Raw genomic sequence first — 24,149 nt, 5'->3', positions numbered from 1 at the left:
GAGATGGTAAAGCACATGTCTCGTCATCTACAAATTCCATAGCATAGGGGGATCACAGTAGCATTGAAACTCAAGATATGATGGGTAAGATGAATAAGTATGAATAATCTCCGGATCTGTAGGTGCTTGAGGAGAGATATAGTTTGCGGTAGAGGGAGAAATATAGTTTGAAACAAAAGGATCATGAATCATCTCTTCTAAGAACAAAGGTTCCAACGTAAGTATTGCGTGAGATGGTTGAATATTCACATTATGGACCATCCATCAGTGAAATGCAAGTACATATTGTGGTTACATCGCTTCCAAATCATAGTCACTAGGAGCACATTCAAGGAAAGATTAATAATCTTTCAAAAGACCTCTTAGCAATGAAAGAAAAAATTAGGAGGCTAAAGGGCACAATATTGAAGAAGGACAATGAGCTTGAAGAATGGAGGATCATGAGTGTTAGGACCACTGTCAAGCTTCCTAGTATTAAGGAGTAGTTAAAACTCCTAATAGGGCAACAATAAAAACATGCTTTTAAGTTGCTCTTAACAAGAGCAAGAGGCGAGACATACACCAACTCTCTTTCAAAAGTACATAAGAAAGGCTTGCAACACATGGAGTGCACAATTGTAGGGGAGTAGAAATGTGAATAATGAGCAACCTTGCACATTATTTCTCAACCCACATAGGGAGAAGGTAATGGATGGATGGCATGAGGAAACATGAATCCAATCTTGTAGGTTGTTGGAGTAGGATAGCAAGTATATCGAGATGCAAAAACATAAGTCAGAACTATGGCGTAGTGGCATCTCAATTATAATCGAAGTAGCATAATGTTATCATGGTGGTCTATTTCAGGTATTGTTGATGACTGGTGGGAGGGACACTCTTTGGGAAGTCATTGAATCCAAAGGTGTTATGAATTGATATCCTTGACACTTCTAACCAAGGGTACACCACAATAGGAACGTTTGGATGTTAGGGATGATAGATTCCCTATTTAGCAATGGGATCCTAGTGGATTATTCGAGTGTATGGCAAAGATTGACCAAGTAGGGGAGTACAACTAGAAGGTAGGAGAAGGCAGTATGGTAGACATAACATGGAATTATCTTGTTCGTCATCCCATTATCAGTTGATATTTCGAGTGGAAAAGGTATTTTCCCATGATTTCATCTCTTGAAGGCAACCTCAAGATGGACATGCAACAATAGTTTGATCAACAAGATCCTATTTTAGGAGGCAAAATGGAGGAACTTGAGGGCTATGTCGATGCTTTGAGAGTCAATGGACATGATATAAGTCCTATATAGATGGATATATATGGAGCATATGGAAACACGTGAAAACATATAAGTCCCTAGGATGGTGATCTAATTAGTGTATGGTACCTGTTGGAATTCTCACTTATCAACAATCCCTTAGGGAGTAGCACATTATGGTCTATCATAGGAGATTTTATAGTTCTATTTGGGCTTCCTTGCTTAATTCTTAGGGTTGGTGCAAAGTATGAGGAGAATGGGTAGATATACTCTCCAATATTAGCAAAGAATTTCTTAGGACCATGACCTACAAATTTATTTGGCAGAGTGTGGCATGATTGAGATGATGTAACAATTGTATAAGGAGGCACTCTGCAAGCTAGTGTGGGATCTTGGTATAGTTGTATGAATTGCTTGAGGACAAGAAATTTTAGGAAGGGGGGATTGTAATTCCCCTTTTTCCGCGCATTGGGAACAAAGACTAACTCAATAGCTTAGCCATTCCCATAGGCTGCAAATTAAAAGTAATGATGTAATATCAAGGAATACGTTAATTAAAAAAGTGACTAAAGTAAAAGAATATTATAAGCCACTTTATTAAAAGAAGAAAAGACCCATGGTATTTAGATGACCCATGGTATTTTCCCATGGTAATCCAATAGTCCATAATTATAAAAGGAGATGAGAGCTCACTCCTTAGGCATGCATATTTGGATGATTGTTGTTTGTTATGGAGTTGAGCTCTTAGATCTTGTTTGGGTGAGAACCCGTAACGAAAAGGGTTAGTTTCAGTGGTAAGTGATCCACCCTAGATGATCCAGTTAAGTGGGCTTCGATATTGAGATCATTTACCCTATCCACTTGAAAAGGAGGTATCAAATTAGATCCCCTCAATGGGGCTTAACGTGGAGATCATGAGGAGAAATGAATCGGATCTCTTGTAGGGGCATAACATTTAGAGAAGCATAATTTTGGTGGCCAAGTTCTATGTTGTTTCACTCATCTTTGAGGCTACAACATTAACGTATTATCCAACCAAACATGCCATGTAGCAGGGATCATTTGCAGATATGTTCTAGGTTTTGAAATTAAACATTGGCATGTAATCCCAGATTCATATTTAATAAATAAGGATGGTTTTTTGCTACTATTTCTTGTGTTAACTTGAGCTGCAATTTATGAGTTTTTACATTGCAAAAAAATTGTGGTATGTTGGTAATTTAATGGTGAAAGTGGCACAACTTGACTGGGTTTTGGAAAAAGAATTTTATGGTGTATTTTTTTGAAGCAAATTTCTGGAAAAATTAGCCAAATTATTTTTTGGGATATTACAAACCAAACATAAGATAGTCATATCACCAAGTTTGATCCAATGCCACACATAAAAAATACGACCCAGTGTAGGATCATCATGCCCAATTAGTCAATAATCAGTTTTCTTGTCATTGACAACGACCCTAGGGGTGTTGCAAAAAGTATCCAAACAACCCTAATTAGCATGAATTGTGTCTTGATCCATTTGGACTTATAGAAAAGAGTCATTAACAAAGTGATTTTTGATAATTTCTTATCCATCAAGCAGATAAATACCGTAGATCTCCAAATCCTTGCAGACCCCAAAAAATTCTTAAAATGTCAATAAAATGAACAAAAACCTATTGTTATTATACTATTAGTTTATTTTTGCTTAGAAAGTTAATTCAAGTAGTAATGAGTTAGATGTGAGATCACTTCTTCAACTTGTGGAGGTGATGGGTTCAACTCTTTTGATTACCTTGGAATTAAGTGCTTGTAACTTAGGCACTAACAATTTACCATTTTACCATTGATGAATGATGAAAAAGTACTTAGATAATTTTCTATGATGTTTTCCTTGTAAAGAGAAATTAAATTGTGTAATAGAAAATATATATTGATTGATAAAAATGTAAAAAGTCTATATCTTAAACTTATGTTAACTTATGCTATATATTTATTTAAATGCAAATATCCTTAAGAACTGTATTTGAATTATTGTGATACTTTTTCTTGAATAAAGTTATGTTATGTTTACAGTGTGTATGGAATAATTATCTAAACTATCAAGGTGTACTATTTATTTTATTACATTTTCAATGAAAATTACATCATTATATTCAATATGTATGTTCATTTTAATTATATTTACAAATTTATTTTATGTATTAAGTATTAACTTTAATATGTGAGTGTTTTTCTCTTGGTATATATGAAATGACATTATCCTTTTTTATTTTATATGAGTGTTTTTTAACCAAAGGAATTTTTTTTAAAATAATTATGGTGAATTGTTAATTTGTTAGAGTAATCTAAACAATATCCACCATCAAACCTTTTAGCTATTTGTGTAACAGCATATCTAACATTTTACCAATATAACACTAAATATATTCAACATTTTATCACTATAACCCTAAATATATCTAACATTCTGCAAGCAAAATATATTAATAATTTAAAAATTATGATTTAACCCACTTAAAGCCATAAAAGTAAATTTCACTATAATTATTTGACTATATTCTTTATAAATATGTAATTTGTCACTGTATTTTTATAAATATATAATTTGTCACTGTATTTTTTATAAATATATAATTTGAAAATACAATTAATTTACTTTGTACCATTTCCATCTTTTAAACTTCTGTAACTTACAATTATACATAAATCTCAAATATATAGTTTTTTTCAATTTTAATATTTTCAAAAATAATTATAACGGTTATATTATTTATGATTGTTTTCACTCAGGGCTTGGATGTGTACGAAAATTATGGAGGCGCCAAAATCCTCAATCTCCCAAGAAAGGTGGTGGCTATCATATAAGACAAGTAAGTAAGGTTAGTGTACCGATTCAATTACAAAGAACTAAACAATACCGAAGACAACGAATACCATGGCGTTGTCTCAAGGTTGCTAAGACATATTCTTTTAGGAACTATGCAAGATGACTTTGTGAGTTCAATTAAATATATATTTGTAATTGTAATTGTAATTTGAGTTGTATATGTTATATTTGAGACTTATATTAAGAGTACCAACGTGAGTTATTGATATGCTTTTAAGCTCATTGATATGTTTTTTTTCTAGGGTATCATGGTAGTTAAAATATTAAGAGATAGTTTTTAATTTTTTTTTTACATTTAAAATTTAGATTACAATTAGAATCAATAAATAAATGTGTAATGACGTTATATATTTTATAAATAAGGTTTAAATCTAATTTTATAATAAATATTTTTGTATTTAAAAAAAATCATATAATTTGATACATGTTTCCAACATATATTTTTATAAAATAAAAAAATTACTAAAATCATGCTAATTCATATTTACTTGGGAGAAGAAATTTGATGGTTTTTTTTTATAAATATCGAAATTAGCTTATGAAAATAAAAATATATTACTTTTGCAATAAAGTTTTATATATATTTTTTCATTTAAATGTAAACCTATTTTATTATTTTAGTTCATAAATTGTGTAGGAAAGTCTTGTGCAAATACACAGATGAAATGTTATAAAAAATTATAAATGTGATAATCGCTCATAATAAATTGATTATAGAACAATATTAAAAAGCATCATGATTTAGTGGCATGAATGTATTAACTAATTTTTCCTCTAAATATATTTTCTTAAATATAAGTTAGAAAAATTATGAATGAATAGACTAATGCATTTTAAGAAAATGAACTTTCAAAAATAAATTTTTTACTAGAGGATGTTATGTATGCAATAGTGGCCCATTTGAAAATGCAAGGAAACTTTGATACATTATAATTGTTCGGGATAGAAAAATTCATAATATGACCAATTGAAATTTTACTATAAATTTGTTTGAGTTTCTTTTTTGGAGAAAGTAGATGAAAATAAAGTTTTTATTATCTTTCACACATAAACTTCAACTTCCCAATTTAAGGTTATTTAAAAAAATCTTAAATTTTCAAATGCCTAATTTAAAATGTAACAAATAATACTTGAAAGAAAATGATTGAAAATATTTTCTTAAATAAAAGAATACAATGTTTACATGAAGATGCATCTTAGTAATATAAAATTTTCTTATCAAAATCCATTTATGCTAAACTCTTAATTATTTCTAATTGATTTAACATATTATTATAATATATATTATAAATGATGTTTGATATGGCTCACATTATTTTAACATAATTAAAATCAAAATGTAAATGATAAAGATAGAAGATGAAAGATAGTGTTAGGATATGTCGACACATAGGAAATAGTTAAGTATAACTTGGTATGGTGTAGAGTTAGGTAAAGTGTGTTTCTTTACTATGTACTTTTGTAGATTACAATCTGACGGCCACGATATGTTCTAGACATGAAGTGATCCGATGGTTCATTCTCTCCTCGGTATTACCAACACTTGATATGTGGCTTAACACCTGATTGGTCCATGATCTCTATTTAAAGAGCATGGAGGGTCATTTGTAAGGTGACAATTCATGAGAAAAGCTTATGTAAATTTTCTTTCTTTTATTAATAAATTGTCTGAAGTGGGCGCGTTGGCTCAAGTCGTGGACTGTTTCCCTCTTTGAGGGTTTTAATCACATCAACAATACTGGTGTATTGATCTGTGATCTTTTTATGAGTGGTGTCCTTTGGTGTTCCATCTGAGGAACTTTCCCTGTAAATTCCTACATGTTATCAGAGCTATTTGAGAGTCGCATCTGTTAGTGATCCAAATTTGAAGTCGATACAACTGCATCCGACTGTCGTTTCCTAGATCTATTGTTTCTGACTGATTTCGGGCCGAGATGACTATTTCATTGTGCTAGGAGCATCTGTTCCAGTGAGGAACCCATTTTGTTTCACGCGAAAAGGTTTTCGGTAGCCCTAGCTACGACATTTTTAAGATCTGGAGGTATAAATTCTTTATTTGCAGTTTTTGTTATTCATCTCTCTGTTTATTTCAGTTTATTTAGCTCTGTGTTTTTTATTACCAAATCTATACCTTTCATTTCTGTGTATGCTTTTTGTTTCACGACTGTGTGCGATTTGGGCAAATCAGAAGCAAAAAGGAAGGATTTTTCTCATGCTTATGCTCTTTTCGGTTGCACTTTAGCGTGATCGCGAAAAATCAAGAACATTGAGTAAAATATTTAGTTTCCAGCGAAAGCTAACTTCAAGCCATAAGGTTTGGTTTTTTTTCATGTCCATGTTGGGTTGTGTGTTTTTTTGTTTTGTAGGCAAAAATAGTTTTTTCAAGTAAGCACGCACTCCAAAGCTTCAATGATTTAATATATATATATATATATATATATATATATATATATCTAAAGATTACTAACCTTTTAAACTAGCTCACTTGGTCCAAAGTTACTTTATGAGAATAGAGGTCTTGGGTTCAAGTCTTTCTTTTTGTTGAGTTACTTTTTCAAAAAGCACATGTAACTTATGTTTTAAAGTTACTTTATGTAAAAGTGTTCTCACCCATTATAAAAAGTGAGTCACTTATAATTTTAAAGTCTTTTAATCTTTTATTTAAGTTACCATTTAGTGGGTAGCTCATAAAGTACATTGTAAAAGTGATTTTCACTTATTTATAAAAGTGGGTCACATAATTTTTTTAAGTGAGCTAATTAGATTAAGTGTGGAAAGAGCCGGGGGGGGTGGATTTTTTTTTTTAAATATAACATTATCATTCACTTCCGCACATTCACGCACTTCGTCGGCATCTTCAACAACTTTTCTTCAAAAAGCCAGAACTTTTTCATTCGGAAGCCATAACTTTTTCATTCGGAAGCCATTTTCAGAGCCGTTTTTTTTTAATCGACCTAATTTTTCGAGATCTTTCCATTGGAACACTTAGTTTCAGTATTTACAGCTTCAATTTCTATTAAAATGGAAAGTCCATGCCATGTTATTCTTGACAACACCAACTACTTCCAATGGGTGTCCTACATGGAGGATTTACTTAGAAGTAAAGGTCTCTATAGAATAGCCTTAGGCCAAGAGTCTAAACTTAAAGATGACGATAAGTAAGCCAAATGGGAAAATAGACAAGATCAAACACGTGGGTTGATAGGGATTTCTATTTCTCCAAACCTTAGATTCCATATTGCAGAACTTGATATCTATGATGAAGCAATGAAACAATTCAATAAAGTTTTTGGAATTAAAAATAAAATTAGAACCCATCAACTCAAAAATGAGTTGCTTACGTTGGACCTCAATAATTTTTCTTCCATTGAATATTTTTTATCCAAGTTCAAGAATTGAGACTTTTCTTGGAAGGTGTTAAGGTTAAGAAAGAAGATGGTAGCCTTATCTATTCCATTCTTACTAAGTTGGGAACAGTTTACTCTGTGTTTGTTTCCACCTTCCATTCTACTAGAGAAACCTTTATTTCTCAAGGACAAGGCTACAAGTCCCTTTTTTTGATGTTTTTTGTGATTCTTTAATAAGAGAACAAGAAAAACTCTTACATCTTGGTCTTCTTAATCTTGGAAACTCTTCTAAGAAAGCCTTAGCCACCCAGCAACAACCAAGTTCAAAGAATCCTAAGAAGCAGCATCTTAAAATGAATGGCCCTAAACCAACCAAGGGTCTTAAGCACTTTCAGTTTCAAAATGAAAAATCAATTCAACAAAATGATAAGGAAAATAAAAAACAAAGGGAAAAACACTGATAGACATTGCAACTTTTGTAATCAAGATGGCCACTTAGAATCCAAATGCTTTAAGAAGATGGAAGCCTTGGAAGCAGCAATGAAGAAGCATAACATCCATTTGGATCACTCTTCAACTTCAACTTCATCTTCAGGAATAACACTTTCTGCATGTGGTTGTCAAGCATCTCCGTCTGGTTATGCACTAAATGTATCTTCTTCTTCTCATTCTCATGAGCAGAGCATTGATTCTGGAGCTTCTTATCACATGGCCAAAAACAAAGCCATGTTTTCTTCTTTAAATGATTGTAACACCAAAAATATATATGTTGGTGATGATAGATCTCTTAGTGTTGTAGGGATTGAAACTATTCATCTAGACAATGGTCAATTTAATGATGTATTATGTGTTTCAACCTTATCCTGCGACCTTCTATCTGTATATCAGATAACTCATTTGGGTGAAGGTAAAATCCTTGAATTTTCACCTCATGATGTTGTAATTAAGGACCTCAGAGATCCTAGATAGATTTTAGTTATTGTTGATGATTCTACAAGGTTGTATAAGTTTAACAACTTTGGGTCATACACTCTTCCCTCAATATTTGTTTCTCATAATGATAAAGTGAGCAAACTTTGGCATGAGCGATTTGGTTACTTAAACTATCACTCCCTTCAAAATCTATGTAAAGAAAATATGGTGATAGGTCTTCCTATGGTATCTTGCAAAGATGGTGTTTGTTCCGGATGTGTACTCGAAAAACATCATCGGGATACTTTTGAAAAACGTGCCTCTTGGCACGCATCAACCCCTTTACAGCTTGTGCATAGTGATTTATATGGTCCACTTCTAGTTGTTTCATTCTCTGGCTACAAGTATTTCTTAACTTTCATTGATGATTTCTCCAGACGCACTTGGGTATACTTCTTAAAACTCAAGAGTGAAGTATTTAACATGTTCTTGGCCTTTAAGGCCTTTGTTGAGAAACAATCTGGACATCAAATGCTTAAGATGAGATCTGATAATGGCGGAGAATATGTTAACAACAAATTCATCAACTTTTGCACTGAACGTGGAATTCAAATGCAACATATTGTTCCATATACTCCACAACAAAATGGTGTAGCTGAAAGGAAGAATCACACCTTAAAGGAAATGGCTAATTTTATGCTTCAATCTAAAGTACTTAGTCTTAATTTCTGGGCAGACACAATTAACTATGAAAATTACATAGTAAATTGCACTCCTACTAAGGTTTTAAAGAATATCACTCCAGAATAAGCATGGAGCTCAATTAAACCAGATGTAAGTCACTTTCGTGTTTTTGGAAGTGAAGCATGGGCCCATATTTCCGATGAGAAACATAAAGCCTTAGAACCTAAGAGTGAAAAATGTATTTTTGTTGGATATTCTAAAGATGTCAAAGGATATAGACTTCTTTCACCTAAATCCAAAAATGTTATCATTAGAAGAGATGTAAATTTTGCTGAAAATATATCGGCCTACGAGCCTAGTTCGGCGAATGTGCCACCTCTCTCTATCCCTTCTACTTCTGAAAATATTTCTTCTTCAGATGATGACAGCAAGGATGACAATCCTCCCCCACCTTCTCAAGATCCTCCTTCAGCTCCTCAGCTTCCAAAATGGATCCGTGCTACTCGGGATGCAGCAAGTTCTCTTGTAGGTGATCCTATAGATCAACGACGTACATGTTCTCAGTTCAATAGACCCTCTTCTTTACTGGCTCAAGCTTTAGCGAATTATGATCCTGACACCTTTGCAGAAGCTTCAGGCCATCCAGATTGGGACGCAACTATGAATGAAGAATATCGTTCATTATTGGCAAATGATACATGGGATCTTGTTCCTCTTCCAAAGGGAAGAAAACTTGTTATATGTAAATGGGTTTACAGAACCAAGTTTGGACTAGATGGAAAAGTTGATAAACATAAAGCTCGTCTTGTTTCTAAGGGATTTTCACAAGTTGAAGGCATTGAATATACTGAAACCTTCTTCCTTGTTGCCAAAATGAACTCTATCCACCTTGTTCTTTCCCTTGTTGCCTCTTTCAAATGGAAAGTCCATGAGATGGATGTTAAATCTGCCTTCTTGCATGGGGACTTGCATGAAGAAATCTATATGGAACAACCTCCTGGCTTTATACAAATAGAAGCTAGCCTTGTATGTCGGCTTAAGAAATCCCTTTATGGTCTCAAGCAAGCCCCTCGGGCTTGGTATGCCAAAATGGATAGCTTTCTTTTAGATACTGGCTTCTAGGTGTCATTCTGACAATACTTTCTACACCAAGAAAGTGGGTAAGTCTCTTACCATTCTTGTTCTTTATGTTGATGATCTTATCCTTACTAGTAGTGATCCCAACCTTATAAACCATGTGAACTCCAACCTTAAAAATCAGTTTGAAATGACATACTTAGGACACTTGCATTATTTTCTTGGTCTTCAAGTCTTGCAATCCAAGGAAGGTATTTCCCTTTCCTAGTCCAAGTATGCCTATGATCTTCTACGCCACTTTCACATGTAAGACTGTAAGCCAGCCCCTTCTCCCTTTCAGTCACTTGTACTTCCCCTGAAGTTGATGCTACCTTATATCGCCAGCTTGTAGGAAAACTTTTGTATCTGACCCATACTCGTCCTGACCTTTCCTTTCATGTTGGCCTTATTGCTCAGTTTATGCAAAACCCACATGAAAGTCATTGGAAAGAAGCTAAAAGAATACTTCGTTATGTTTGAGGTATAGTTAAGCTTGGGATTCATTACAGTGCAGAAGCATCTCCTCTATTGGTTGGTTTCACTGATTCTGATTGGGCGGGTGACCCTGATGTTCAGAAGCCTACTACAAGTTATATTTCACTCTTGGTTTTGGACCTATTACATGGGCTTGCAAGAAACAAAGTGCCATTTCTCTTTCTTCAGCAGAAGCAGAGTATCATGGTGTCGTAGAAGCTAGTAAGGAAGCTCTGTGGCTTCGTCAGATCCTGTTAGAGTTTAGCTTTCAACAACAGCATCCAACTACACTTTTGTGTGATAATCAAAGTGTCATTCAACTATGCAAAGGTCAAGTCAAACATCAGCGCAACAAACACATTGAACTACACATGCACTTCATCAGAAAGCTCATTCATGACCATGTCCTTGAAGTACAATATTGTTCAATCAATGATCAAGTTGCAGACATCTTTACAAAGGCTCTCACAGAGGCAAAGTTTACTAAACTTCAATTTATGGTTGGAGTTCAGGAAGTTGTCACTAAGGGGGGATAGGCTCTAATGCCTCCTTCCTTCTCCTATTGTTTCATATTTGTACATCCTTTAATCCTATCCCAAGTTGTTCTTAAGGGGGGATGTTAGGATATTCCGACACATAAGAAATAGTTAAGTATAACTTGGTCTAATGTAGAGTTAGGTAAAGTGTGTTTCTTTACTATGTACTTTTGTAGATTACAGTCCGACAGACATGATATGTTCTAGACATGAAGTGATTTGATGGTTCATTCTCTCCTCGGTATTACCGACACTTGATCTGTGGCTTAACACCCGATTGGTCCATGATCTCTATTTAAAGAGCATGGAGAGTCATTTGTAAGGTGTCCGTTCATGAGGGAAGTTTATGTAAATTTTCTTTATTTTATTAATAAATTGCCTGAAGTGGCCGTGTTGGCTCAGGCCATGGATTGTTTCCCTCTTTGAGGGTTTTAACCATGTCAAGAATACTGGTGTATTGATATGTGATCTATTTGTGTGTGGTGTCCTTTGGTGTTCCATTTGAGGAACTTAACCTGTAAATTCCTACAGATAGATAATAATTTTCTTGGATTTATTTTCCAATATGTTAAATTTGGTTAAATTTAATAACAAATATTTACAAGTGTTAAAAAAGATTAATCATATTATATACTAAAAAGTTTAAGCAATTTTTAAAAAGAAGCAATCTATAAATATGAAGTTAAAAAATCTAAAATAATATTTAGTTCCATAATAATAGGAATTTGCCATAATAATAATGACAATATCACTTATAATGTCAATGTCAATTATAAAACTTTACATATGATTAAACGCTAAATTATGCATCCCTTGACAAGAATACATTCACAATTTTGCAAAACTATGGCAATTCTATCCAAGGTCATTGATAATGTGAGGAAACTAGAAAGGATGAGAAAGTGATGTTGCTAATGAAGATTACGAGGAAGAATGATTGGCTCTCATTAGTAAGCATATATAGTTATACATCAAGAAGTTTTTGGAGAAGGATTAGCCTAACCAACATGAGACTAGGAGGACATCACGACATCTAAACAAGAGGACCCCACCTGCTCACCCCTCTAGAAACAAACACATTGATGACATCAAGGTATGTTGGCCACCTTAGCACCCCCTGCAAAAGTTTCACCTTTCACCTTTGGGTTTAAGGATGGAAGTGATTTTTTTTCAAAGTTTCTCAATCACTTTGTGCAAAAGGAAAAAGATATAGATATTAGGGTTGTTGAAAGATTGCATGATATGGAGAGGGATAAATAGTTCTTATCTAAAAATCCCACCAAATACCCTAGCCATTCTAGAAGTAGAGATGCCTCGTTGACCCTAATTGCAACCCCTTTCTAGGTAATCAAGGAATTTGTTGCAAAAGCCAAGATGAAAGGCAAGAAGGATGAAACATGCCTAATAGCCAAATTTGTTCACTAGGAAGACACATTGACCTCAAGAGAGACATTGCTAAGATTAAACAAACCATCAACATGATACATATGACTCTTGACAGGGTTATTGAAGGATGAAGAAGAGAACTTAGATGAACCCATAATTGTTAGTGACTATGAATGACCATTGGATCTTACATTCCTTGAACCCTTATGTTTAATATGTGCATGCACTACATTCTTTACCATTATTATAAATGATGTAGATTTGGAACACTTTATTATGTCTTATAGAGATTATCCTTCTCTCCAACTTTCAATGTTTGAAGCAAAAACATTTTTTCTTTCTTTGGATGTGTTGAAAACCAACAAAATTTATTATTACCTTTGTTCACATCCTATCTCATATGATATTATTTGGACTATAGTTGTATACTCTATATAACCTTAGGAATGACCCACCTTGGTAAGGTGTGCTTATTTATTCATTATGTATAATATAAACTCTTTCTTTAATCCTAAAAGAATAAAAATTAAGGCCTTAATATAATTCCATTATTTTTCATTATATTAGCCATCGAGATATGGGTAATGAATTTGTGTCTTCATTTCTTTTACTTTATATTATTGTGATTTATTATTTCTCCAAAATATTACGTGCATTATCATAAAATTTTATGGGAAATTCATATTGGACACAAATATCTAATAAAAATATGGTTCTTACTAAGACACCACCATGCTAGGTTAAAATATAGCATAATTGATATGATTTATGGTTTTAGCATATAAAATTTCAAGAGAAAATGTAGATAACTAGTTTAAGTTGGGAAAACTTGTATGGGATAGTCAAATTATATTTGAGGTTAAAATTAGAAATTATAAATAAATCAAGAAAATTATCAAAACTTCTTGCCTTTCAAATTTGTATTGTGAATATATACTTCATTTTGGACCTCACTTATATACTAGTAAAATCAAAACATTTTTCAATTTCTTTTGTTTAATTAGAAATATCATTTCTTTTGAAATATACCAAGGATTAAATTTTGCTTTCCCTCTTTCACCGTATTGGCATAACTATTGTTGAAGATACTTATTATAAAATTATATATTTTATGAGATCTCTACATTTTTATTATGTGAATCATATCAAATATATTTCCCTTTAGTGTTTAACACACTATTTCCATGTTACTTTTATTGATGCACTATGATTTATGGTTGAATTATAAATAATGCATATTAATAACTAATATGATTTATGAGCATTGCATGAATTAAGCCCTGATATGTTGGGTTATTCATTTTAATTTTTTTCTTGTTTTTTCGAGGCATCAAAGTTTGAAATGAACAAAGACCAAGTAATTTGAGGAAGTAGAATGAATATCAGTGCAATTCAATGGAGCTACTAGAAATTTAATAATTGAGTGCAAGTTTGGTAATAATAGAATTGATTAGTGACAAACAAATTTTAGTATGATGTAACAAAAGGTACTTGATGCTTTATTCAATGTTAATGCACTTCAGGTGAAGTTGGTGATAGTTTCCAAATGTTGGCAATTAATTGACTCAATATTCCTACATATAGGGCATTTGAGCTCTATGCTTTATTTTTTTGGATCATTGTCAAATGAAGAATTTTCCCCATGGGATACGTATGGGATGTACTACCATACATTTTTACATTTGTTGTCATCATATTCATCATATAACATTGTATCTATCCATCTTTGTTTGTGCTTAGTATAATTTTGAAGGATACCTTTGTGCCTAGTGAAATGTATGTGTGTTTTGATGTTATTTTTTCCATTAATAATTCATTAGTGTATAACATGATATTTTTTATTTTATTTTTTTTATTTATTTTATTTATTTATTGATGTATACATTTTATTTGGATAAAATGTTTCCTTTGAATATGAATATGATAAAAAATAATAATTTCAGGAAAAATATCGTAGGAAACTCAAGGGATTTTTCTCCAAATTTTTGGAAGGAATCCCTAGCAAATCTATCAATGTAGAATTGTGTGCCTAATCCAAGGCTATTTGAACCACACAATTGATGGCACGGAGCTAGACAAATTACTAGAAATATTGGTACCAATAAAGTAAGCTAACCTCTTGGGGTATTTATGATCAAAATAAGTAGATAGATGGAATTCTCAGCAAAAAAGTGGGTCACAGATGCAACCAATACAAGCACTAGTAAAACTATAAAATGGGTTGATCAATTACAAGAAAAATACATAACTTATATCTTCATCCCATTTTTCTAAACATAATAAACAAATATTCTATGAATTAACCCTACATAAACATGGCCCTTGGCCTCCTAGATGTGGGTGTACACAAAGAGTGATCTGATGGCAGCGGCACGGGACAACAAATGGCATAGCCACATGGCCACCTGTAAGATCGCACATAGAGAAATAAAACCATCTCACAGTAGTAGTAAATGCCATTCAATGCGGCACTCGAACCAATTCACCAGCGCCATCCCACCTCGACTCTGCATCATGGATCCCTCAGGTAACATTCGACCCACTTCCTCTGTTTTTACTCCTCCGCCTCTAAGCTGCAAGTGCCCCCTGGCTGCAGTGGAGCCGAGCACACGCACTGCAACGGGAAGGAGATGCAATATTCTCTGCTACATAGACTTTGGAAAGGGAAACATTACTCTGAGAGCTTGATCTGCAACCTGACTTTCGATTCTGAGCCTTCTACCTCAGAGCTCCGCTTAGTGTCGACCTCTCACAGGCAGTCTCTTCATCCCCAAGCCATCATGCCTTGACTGTGCCAGCGAATGCGTAGTAGGAGGGGTAGCAGCAGAGGGAGACTGCCTCATTCTCTGCCCTCAACAGTCTCAGACTCCTCTTCCCCCTCGTCAAATTATGTCTCAGCTCATTATCCTGATACTCACAGTGGCAGAGGCCGCACTCGCGTTGTCCACTCCCAGCCTGTGCAAACCTCCATACCAATTACTGATATCCCTTCCAGCTCTCAGCAATCCCACCATTCTACCCAATTCATTTACCATTGCTCTTTGAATCGACCACTCATCAAGGCTACCATCACAGTTACCTTTCAAGAGGAGCCTTCCAGCGACGAAGGATGCCCCACACACTCAATGGAGAAGAGTGATAATGCTCAGGGCAAGCCTTCTGCAGCAGAGCAAAATCGAGAACCTCTGGCGAAGGATGACACGAGCGCGCTGCCGAAAGACGAGGACGACCCCGACGCCTACAGGTGCCTAATTATCGAAGAACACCCGTCAGCACCAAATGACAACTAATTCACCACGCGTCTTCAGGTTTCAGGTTGTCGGCAACCAAGTCTATGGGTTTACTTTTGAATTTTTGAGAAAAATAGTTAGTCTTGAAAATGAATTCAATAGAATATTGCTCCATGTTCGTATGCTGGTTTCCCCTGCACGGGCAACAAATTTATTTTGGATTGGACTGGTTTCCCACTTCTGGGCAGTCTTAATTTTGTTTTTGCTGCATTATGCCATGAACCTTGGCTCAGAACTACAGAGGCCAGAGCCTCCTTGTATCATTTTGTTAGAATAATAGATCTTAGACTTATTTAGAAAAAAAAAACATGGCCGTTGGCCCAAAAATAAAAATAAAAGTGAAGCTATGAAGCAGTTGGAAGACGAAATGTAACATGGAGTAATGGTCATTGTGGTCCTTAGGAGTTGTGATCTATAAATTTCCATAGATATTCCATTGGACAGTTCATCACAACAAATTTAATAAAATAAATTGAAATATATATTGTGAAGGTTAAATTCCTTTAGATTCCATATTTGTTCATTATTGTTTTTTTTGCTTATGCATGAAATAGATAAAATGTGAAAATAGAAAACAAAAAAGACAATAATACCATCCACATTGAACTAAAGGATTTTCTTTGGGAAACTCTTATGTAAAAAGCTCCAGCTAGAAGGTTAAATGGTTTTCTCTCTTTTCTAGAATGAAAATAATGCAAGTACAAAGGAGAAGAAACTCTTTATGAAGTAACTTGAGACCTATGGCCTATGAGGATACTATAGAACACTAAACACCCTCTGTTATGCTCTCTAACCGCCACTTCCAATTTCTCTACTCTACTATGCAACATGATACAATCACTTGGAATGGAACCCTTCTCCTAGTGGCTTGGGTTTAACATAGCCAACTAGGGGTTGGATTTGACTCCTTCCACTCTCAACTAGAATTACAACTTTGAACTTTCTATAGTATTCTTCATATTACACATGTGGCTAACCTATTTTTCATGAGTCACGAGGGCTAGTGTGGCATCATCTAAAACCATGGTGGTTAAACCAAAAGGTCAACTTCCAGGAGGCATAACTTTTGAATACAGACTATGATTAATGACTTTCTTACACTGTTGGAAAGGTTTTTGAGTGTGCATGAGTGTAGCATAGCATTAGGTGATTTGGCATAAGTGAGTTTTTGGACGCCAAAAAATATTCATTTGATGCCTCAAAATTTCTCTAGAATTTTTCATACCCTAACTCTCCAAATTAGGACCGATTGGTAAAATTGGCCTTGCAGGTTTATTCCTCTATTTTTTCCTCTCTAAAGTATCAATATTCATGACAAATAATATAATGACCCTATCCAGATTAGGTTGGACATGAACTAGTGTCAAGTTGGGAGTTTGTGATTACGTTACATGGGAGGAGGTTTCTAGTTATGTCTCCTTTCTATTCTCTCGCTAACTTCATGATTGGTTCATTAGTATTTGTAACCCTTTGACCTATGGGGTTGTCAAGATTACACAAATTTAGCAAGGGAGACAATTTTTGGATACTTGTCCTTTTTAGAAGGGGCACCTAACCCACATTCTACTAATGTCATATGGCCCATCCCCATTTATAGTTTTTTCATGTGCACAATAATCTACAAGGGTAGGCTCGCATGAATAAGGGAGCTACCAATCCATGAGAAATGTCTAGCGAGTTCGTTTTTGTTAATTTGTCACCATCATTTTTTTAGGACATACCTAATTCTATCCTCCTTTAATTGTACATAAATACCCACTTTATCATTAAAAAATGTATTTGTTTCACCAATATCAATTCCAATTATAGACTACTTTGGGCTTCAACACAACTCTTTCAACAATTCATATTAGATTTCAAATCCAATTATATGAAAAATACTCTAGTTCCTAAACACAAGTCTTGAATAAGCACATATATATTCATTTAGTCATCACATATTGATTTATAAATTTTATCATGAATAAGATTTGTATATAAGAATCAAACGCACTAATGAAAGAGAATTCAAATCATGTCACACATACTTTGGTTGGTGATATCATGTTCCTAACTCAAAACTCCTTATACCTCTCTTGGCGGCGAGTACGAACAAATGAGTGTTCCTTCCCCTCCTCTTCCTCACCCATATGATGGATTTCATAGTAAAACCCTCTATTTTGGGTCCCATACCCAAAAATATAGTGTTCATATCATTGCTTCTCACCCTCGCCCTTCTTATGAAATGTAGATAACATAATTCACATGAAATAGGAGTACTTATTGTAATAAGAAAGTATCCATGAAACTAGTTGCACAAGAGTAATTTTCCTTCAAACCTTAGGTATTTGGAATGGACACTACACATGAACTAAGCCATAAGTGACACTATAAAAGGACTACCTAAAGGGATATATCTCTCAATAAACCCAACCCATAGAGCTCATAGCTTAAAGAAATATAAATACCCAGTATAAATCCCACATATTCCTATCAACACCTTAATTAGAACTCAATTAACCTCATGGGCATCTCTCTCTCAACCACTACCAAACACATGATCATGAATTCCATTCTCGTGCATATTCTCCCTTAGGAAACATATCCTAGTAAAAAGTTTCTAAGCCACTAATTTCCTTTTGCTATACTTGGTACTATGGTGCAATGACTAGAATTATTCTATTTAGTAAACCACAATGGAATTCTGACACTTGACTAGATTGTAGTCCAAAAATCAACACAAACATATGGAGTTGTATGTTTTTCCCTTCCTCAAACTATCTGATCATCATAACCACTCTTTACTAATTAAAAATAACTTGAACTATCCTAATTATCACAAAATAGCATAATTCATGTAGTGAACAAAAGGGTTCATGCTACAGTATACACAATGTCAAAAGGGAATGGAAGATCACCCAACCACATAGAATAGTAAAGAGGATAAAATTGAAAGTGGGGTCACGAGACAATTTTAGGAAAATTTTGTGAAACCCTATGTTGAGGATACATATGATTAAGAAGAAAAAGAAATCCATGGAGTTTTTCAAAGTGTTAGACATCCCTATAAGGTCATAGATAAAAGATAAGGTAGGGGGAACTCAAGGAAGATGGTCCATCATAGAAGAGTACTTTAGAGAGATATTCTATCATCATTGGGTGGATATGCATAGATATGACACATAAGAGGGTCACACCTTGGCCTCTCTAGTGGGTAGGCATATGTGAGTCAAATTTATGAAATCCATACACTACATATTACCCCCCTTATAGAGATGCCACCCATGAGATGGGAATATTAGTGAAGTATAATGAATGAAAGAATTAAGCAAAGAGAAACAATACCAAGTGAAAATAATAGTAGAAACGATAGCAAATCAATTATGTATTAGGTCCAACCTACTAGTGTGTTCAACATGAGCTAATTCCTAGACATGGTGAGTAGGTAGTCTCCACTATTTGACTTCACTCAAGTTCTCAAGTTTAACATGATGACTCCATGCCTTTATAATAAATGCAAAGAGAAAATATATGAAACAATTACACAGGGAATATGGCACATGTAATAAAAATAAAGAAAGATCAAAAGTCTTGAGAGGCATGATCAACAAGAATGTTGAGGTAGGGATACAAGTAAGCTTATGTACCATGCAAACAAAAGATAGTGATTAAACTTATGAAATAATGAATATTAGACAATGGGAAATGAATAGAGATATAATGTAACCAATATAAGAGCTAAAATATGATATTAGAGGTAAGCAAGACTAACTAACATGTTTACAGAATACTAGGTAGAACATGAGATAATGCATGGTAATTATAAATACAATAATAACAATTAGGCTATAAAAACTATGGAACAAATGTAACTACCATGAAAGGATTGTGATGACTAAAATATAAAAAAGGAAGTATAAATGAAGTATGAGAGCAATAATTAAAGAGACATTCTTTTGGTTATGGGTAGGAACTAACAATGTAGATGTTGAAATAGGTTGGATACCTACTTCCAATGTACTTAGTTGCTTGACTTGAGCAGGGAAATGGATAAAAATAAAAGCTCCCAGGTAAGGACTTGAAATTAATATCATAGAAAGAGGAAGAGGAGGTAGTAATGCTAGGATAGATCTAGTAGAGGAAAAAATGGAAAGAGGTGAAAGGAAATAATGCTAACCCACAACCAGTGAAGGTGCAAGAAGTAGTGATGATGGTAGCTTGACATTATCAAATACATGAGGTGAAAATATGGAAAGGACTTTATAAGGTACCAATTATGGTGAGGTTAGGACTATGATTTGGAGATCAATCACTTAAAGGTTGCGGAAGGATAGGAGTTGTGAAAGACGTCATTTGGAGTATATGAAATCACTCTTATAATGAATACATCAAAGTAATCATCTGCATTGGAAGATTCAAATATTTGAGTGGATCATTGGTATAAATATATTTCATTTCACCTTAAATATAGGTAGTTCCCAAATGGAACCAATTGCATATAAACTATGGAATTGAAGATGAAAGAAATGAGTTATGCCATAATATCATGTGTTTTTTCAAAAAAACATTGAGGGCATGTTATGTGTTGTTTGAATCCTATTGAAGCTAGGAAACTATTGAAATATATACATTTTTTTAACAAGTTTGGATAGTTGTTATATTATCAAAAAACGGTTTTGGAGCAAGCTCCTTTTACATTCCGTTGTTCTGATTGAGCGGTAAAATAGGCACGCAGACCTTTCTCCTATGCTTGGTATCAAAAATTCAGAAGTTTTTTTAGCTATTCTAGAGTACTGTTTAACATATTGACCCACTAAGAAAACAAATTTACATGGCATATTTCATAGAAATTTATGGTTTGTAAACTGGGAGAGTAAATTCTGTGGCTTTTTCCTTGTGTTTTGCATTTTGTTGTTCCTTAAGTTTGTTGTTCCTTGTGCTGTTATTCGTTCTGCTTGTTGTTCCTTGCTGTTGTTCCAATGACCTGCTATTTCGTTGGTATGTTTTTCTTTTATTTGTTGTTCCTTATGCTGCTGTTCCTTTTTCTGGTTGTTGTTCCTTCTTCTGTTGTTCGTTCTGCTTGCTGTTCCTTGCTGCTGTTCCTTTGGCCTGCTGTTCCTTCGGCCTGCTATTCCTTCGACCTGTTGTTCCTTCGGTTGCTGTTCCTTCTGCTTTTGTTCCTTTTGGTTGCTGTTCCTTCTGGCGTTGTTCCTTCTGCTGATGTTCCTTCTGGTTATTGTTCCTTCTACTGTTGTTCCATCATCTTCTTGATGTTCCTTCTGCTGTTGTTCCTTCGGCCTGCTGTTCCTTTGGCCTGTTGTTCCTTCGGCTGATGTTCCTTTTGCTTGTTGTTCCTTCTGGTGTTGTTCCTTCTGTTGTTGTTCCTTCTGGTTGTTGTTCCTTCTATTGTTGTTCCTTCGTCTTTTTACTGTTCCTTCTTATATTGTTCCTTCGGTCTGTAGGTGGCTTTGCTTTTATGATAGTCCACTGCTTCCTCTAAATGCTTGCACTTTGATTTCAGAGCCATGATCTCTTCTTGATGGACTAGCAATAGGATTACCAACAAGAAATTCAAAGATGTGGTTTCTCTGATTTTTTGCAAATGTCCAAGAGCGCAACTATGAGGGCTGGGTAATGTTGGGACTGAAACAGTAAGATCACACTGAAAGTGGGAACAATGGCCAGGATTTCTATCCAGATGGGACTGATTCTATTCAGGATGATTTAGATCAGGGAGATGAGAAGAGGGAATTCTGAGTGGAGTGGAATGCAATGAGGTATGATTTTCTATTTTGCTGGCGATGGGATACAAAAACAGAGCCTCTGTTAATAGGGGCATGTGGACTCCTAACACAACGACTACCTTGCAGTTAATATCAACTTGTGAAACAGAGCAATTTCTACAGTGATTATTTCCTCTGATAATATCAGCAACTCGCTTACCTCTATTCAGGTCCTGTGTAGTGAGGTTGGTCCTCGGATTGCTGACCACTCTTGGTACACCTCCGGCCTGATCCTTTAGTTTGAAGCACTCTTTTTTACTAGCTGTTCCTTGCTCGATAACACATATCTCCCAATGTTTTCTGTGATATTGGTGACTCCTATTCTTATGGTTCATTTTATAGACATGCCTGAGAATGCTGGGCTCGTGACTCTACTCAGCCTTCACGGGATTATCTCCCAAACTTTCGTGCTTGCCCGTTACCCTATTCAAATCAGTGCGATCACTGTATTGACTGATATGACCTTTAACTGCTGCGTTCTTCTCATGGGGACGATTTCCAGACTAGTACCATTCATGACTCGACCTTTTCTTCATTATGAAGATTTTCCTCATTGCACGAGAAGGATTAACTGTGATCTTGTTGCCTGTTATGTGCAGGCATATCTCCTGCTTCTTGCTCCTATTTTGATTTCTTGCTTCTGTTGATTTGATGTAATAAGCTCTTCTTTGATCCTTAAACCAGTCCTCCTGTGGGGACGATTTATGGGATAGCTTCTTCATAGATATTTTGGTTTTCTTTCACCATTCCAGCTCGCTGATCCACTGCCTTGTGGGCCAGTGAGTCAGCCTCCTTGTTTTGTGTTCTAAAGACATGTTTAAAAACAAATTTCCCCATATTTTTTGTGTTGTCCAAAATTCGTTGTCTTATTTTATTTAAGGCTACATTTTTGAATTATTTCCCTACTTCCATCGCTGCTATAATAATTGTCGAGTCACCAATTATTATTGGGTCTTTTAACTGATTTTTTTTAAGGATCATGGTACCTATTAACAAATTGTATGCCTCTGCCCTATTATTTGTCATTGTTCCTAAGCCCCATTCATATGTTGTAATTGTCTCGCCTTTCTGATCCAGGATTAATCCGCCTACCCCTGCTCTTCCTGGATTGTTCTTTGAGGCTCCATCGAAGAATAGAATGTGTTTTTTTTTTTATCTTTAATCCATTCCTCCATTTCCATGTCGTTCCAACGAAGCTTCCAGTCTCTGATTTTTCCTCCTCCCTTATTTAGATTTTTGCTCCTCGATGAGCCTTCAATGAGGACTTTGCTGTACCAATCCTTTTTTTCTTACCGCAATCTATTTTGATCTATACAAGATGCTCCATTTTCACTTATCATTTCCAAAACTTGTCCCCAAGTCTTCGTTAGAATGGTCCCTATGCTTGGCTTTTTTCCTTTGAAGATACACTTATTCTTGGCTAGCCATAGATGCCAACAAAGAGTAGAGGGTAGGCATTTCCAAATTCGACTTATGACTGCTTTTTTTCTTTGCATAAGGGTAGCTTTGAACCCAATTTTAATTTAGAGTTGTCAGCTGCTCCATTGTGTCTATGTTCAACTCTAATGGACTAATAATTTGCTTCCAGCATTGTCTTGCAATAATGCAATTCAAGAATAAGTGTTGAATGCTTTTTTCTTCTCTTTGACACATGACGCATATGGAGGGGCCTTGGAAACCTTTTTTCTTTAAGTTTTCCGCCGTAAGAATCTTGCCTTTCAGTAATGTCCATGCAAAAAAAATAATATTTTGGGTAGACATTCGTTCTTCCATACTGTTGTCCATAAGTTCCATTTGTCATAATTGTTGTATTTTTTAAGGAAGTTATAGCCTGATTTTACTGTAAATTTTCCTCCATTTGGATCCCAAATGTAATTATCTTGGCTCTCTTTATTTAAGGGGGCTGCTCCTACTAATAGGAGCTTCAATTCTTCCCACTAACTTTTCAACCTACCTGGAAGTGTCTGCGCTCGCCAAGCTTTCCAACTATTTTGTTCCCATCCAGATATGGAGTATAAAGAAGTTATGCCTTTCTCCTCCATCCATTCTTTCAAGCCTCTTAAATTTTGTTGATGGTTCAAAGGGGCTGCTCCTATGATTCTGTCATCCCATATAGAGATAGTTTTCCCATTCCCCGGATTTTTGGAAATTTGGTCTCTAATTTGTGGAATAATTGTTTTGATAAGTTTCCAAACTTGAGTACAAGGCCGATCTGGTATTATTTCGGTGAGCATCTTTGACTAATGACAGTTTAGATATTTCCTTGATAGTGCTTCGCTCCAACATTGTTCCTTCCCATTTAACATTCTCCAAGCTAACTTGATCCCAAGTACATTGTTTATCAATCCTGGTATCTTGATTGAAATACCTCCTTTTTCAAATGGGAGAGTTACTTGATCCCATCGAACAAGGCTGAATTTTTTGGTTTCTTGTTTTCCTCCTTGCCATAGAAAGCCTCTAGTAATTAATTCCATTTGTTTGTGTGCGCTTGTCGGTGCCATAATTATGGCATACTGATAGATT

The 24,149-nt window shown here is 34.7% G+C and overlaps 1 protein-coding gene across 5 annotated transcripts in view; it reads left to right on the top strand.

The window, feature by feature from the left end:
- LOC149228496 (actin-related protein 2/3 complex subunit 2A-like) overlaps positions 1-4,331 on the top strand; it is a 460,530-nt gene extending 456,199 nt beyond the window's left edge. For 3 of the 5 annotated variants that reach the window (XM_089378238.1, XM_089378239.1, XM_089378237.1), the window contains one exon: positions 4,023-4,331. In XM_089378238.1, coding sequence (XP_089234364.1) covers positions 4,023-4,222 — 200 coding nt within the window. In that variant the 3' untranslated portion in view covers positions 4,223-4,331. The remainder of the gene's footprint in view (positions 1-4,022) is intronic. The other 2 variants (XM_089378241.1, XM_089378240.1) reach the window with 1 other exon arrangement.
- The last annotated feature ends 19,818 nt before the right edge of the window (positions 4,332-24,149 follow it).

Source organism: Pinus tabuliformis, chromosome J (assembly GCF_031772625.1).
Source record: "Pinus tabuliformis cultivar Carrire ecotype Pingquan chromosome J, CPIR1, whole genome shotgun sequence".
NCBI lineage: Eukaryota > Viridiplantae > Streptophyta > Pinopsida > Pinales > Pinaceae > Pinus > Pinus tabuliformis.
The sequence above is the reverse complement of the archived record's forward strand: the minus strand, read 5'-3'. Positions and strand labels throughout refer to the sequence as shown.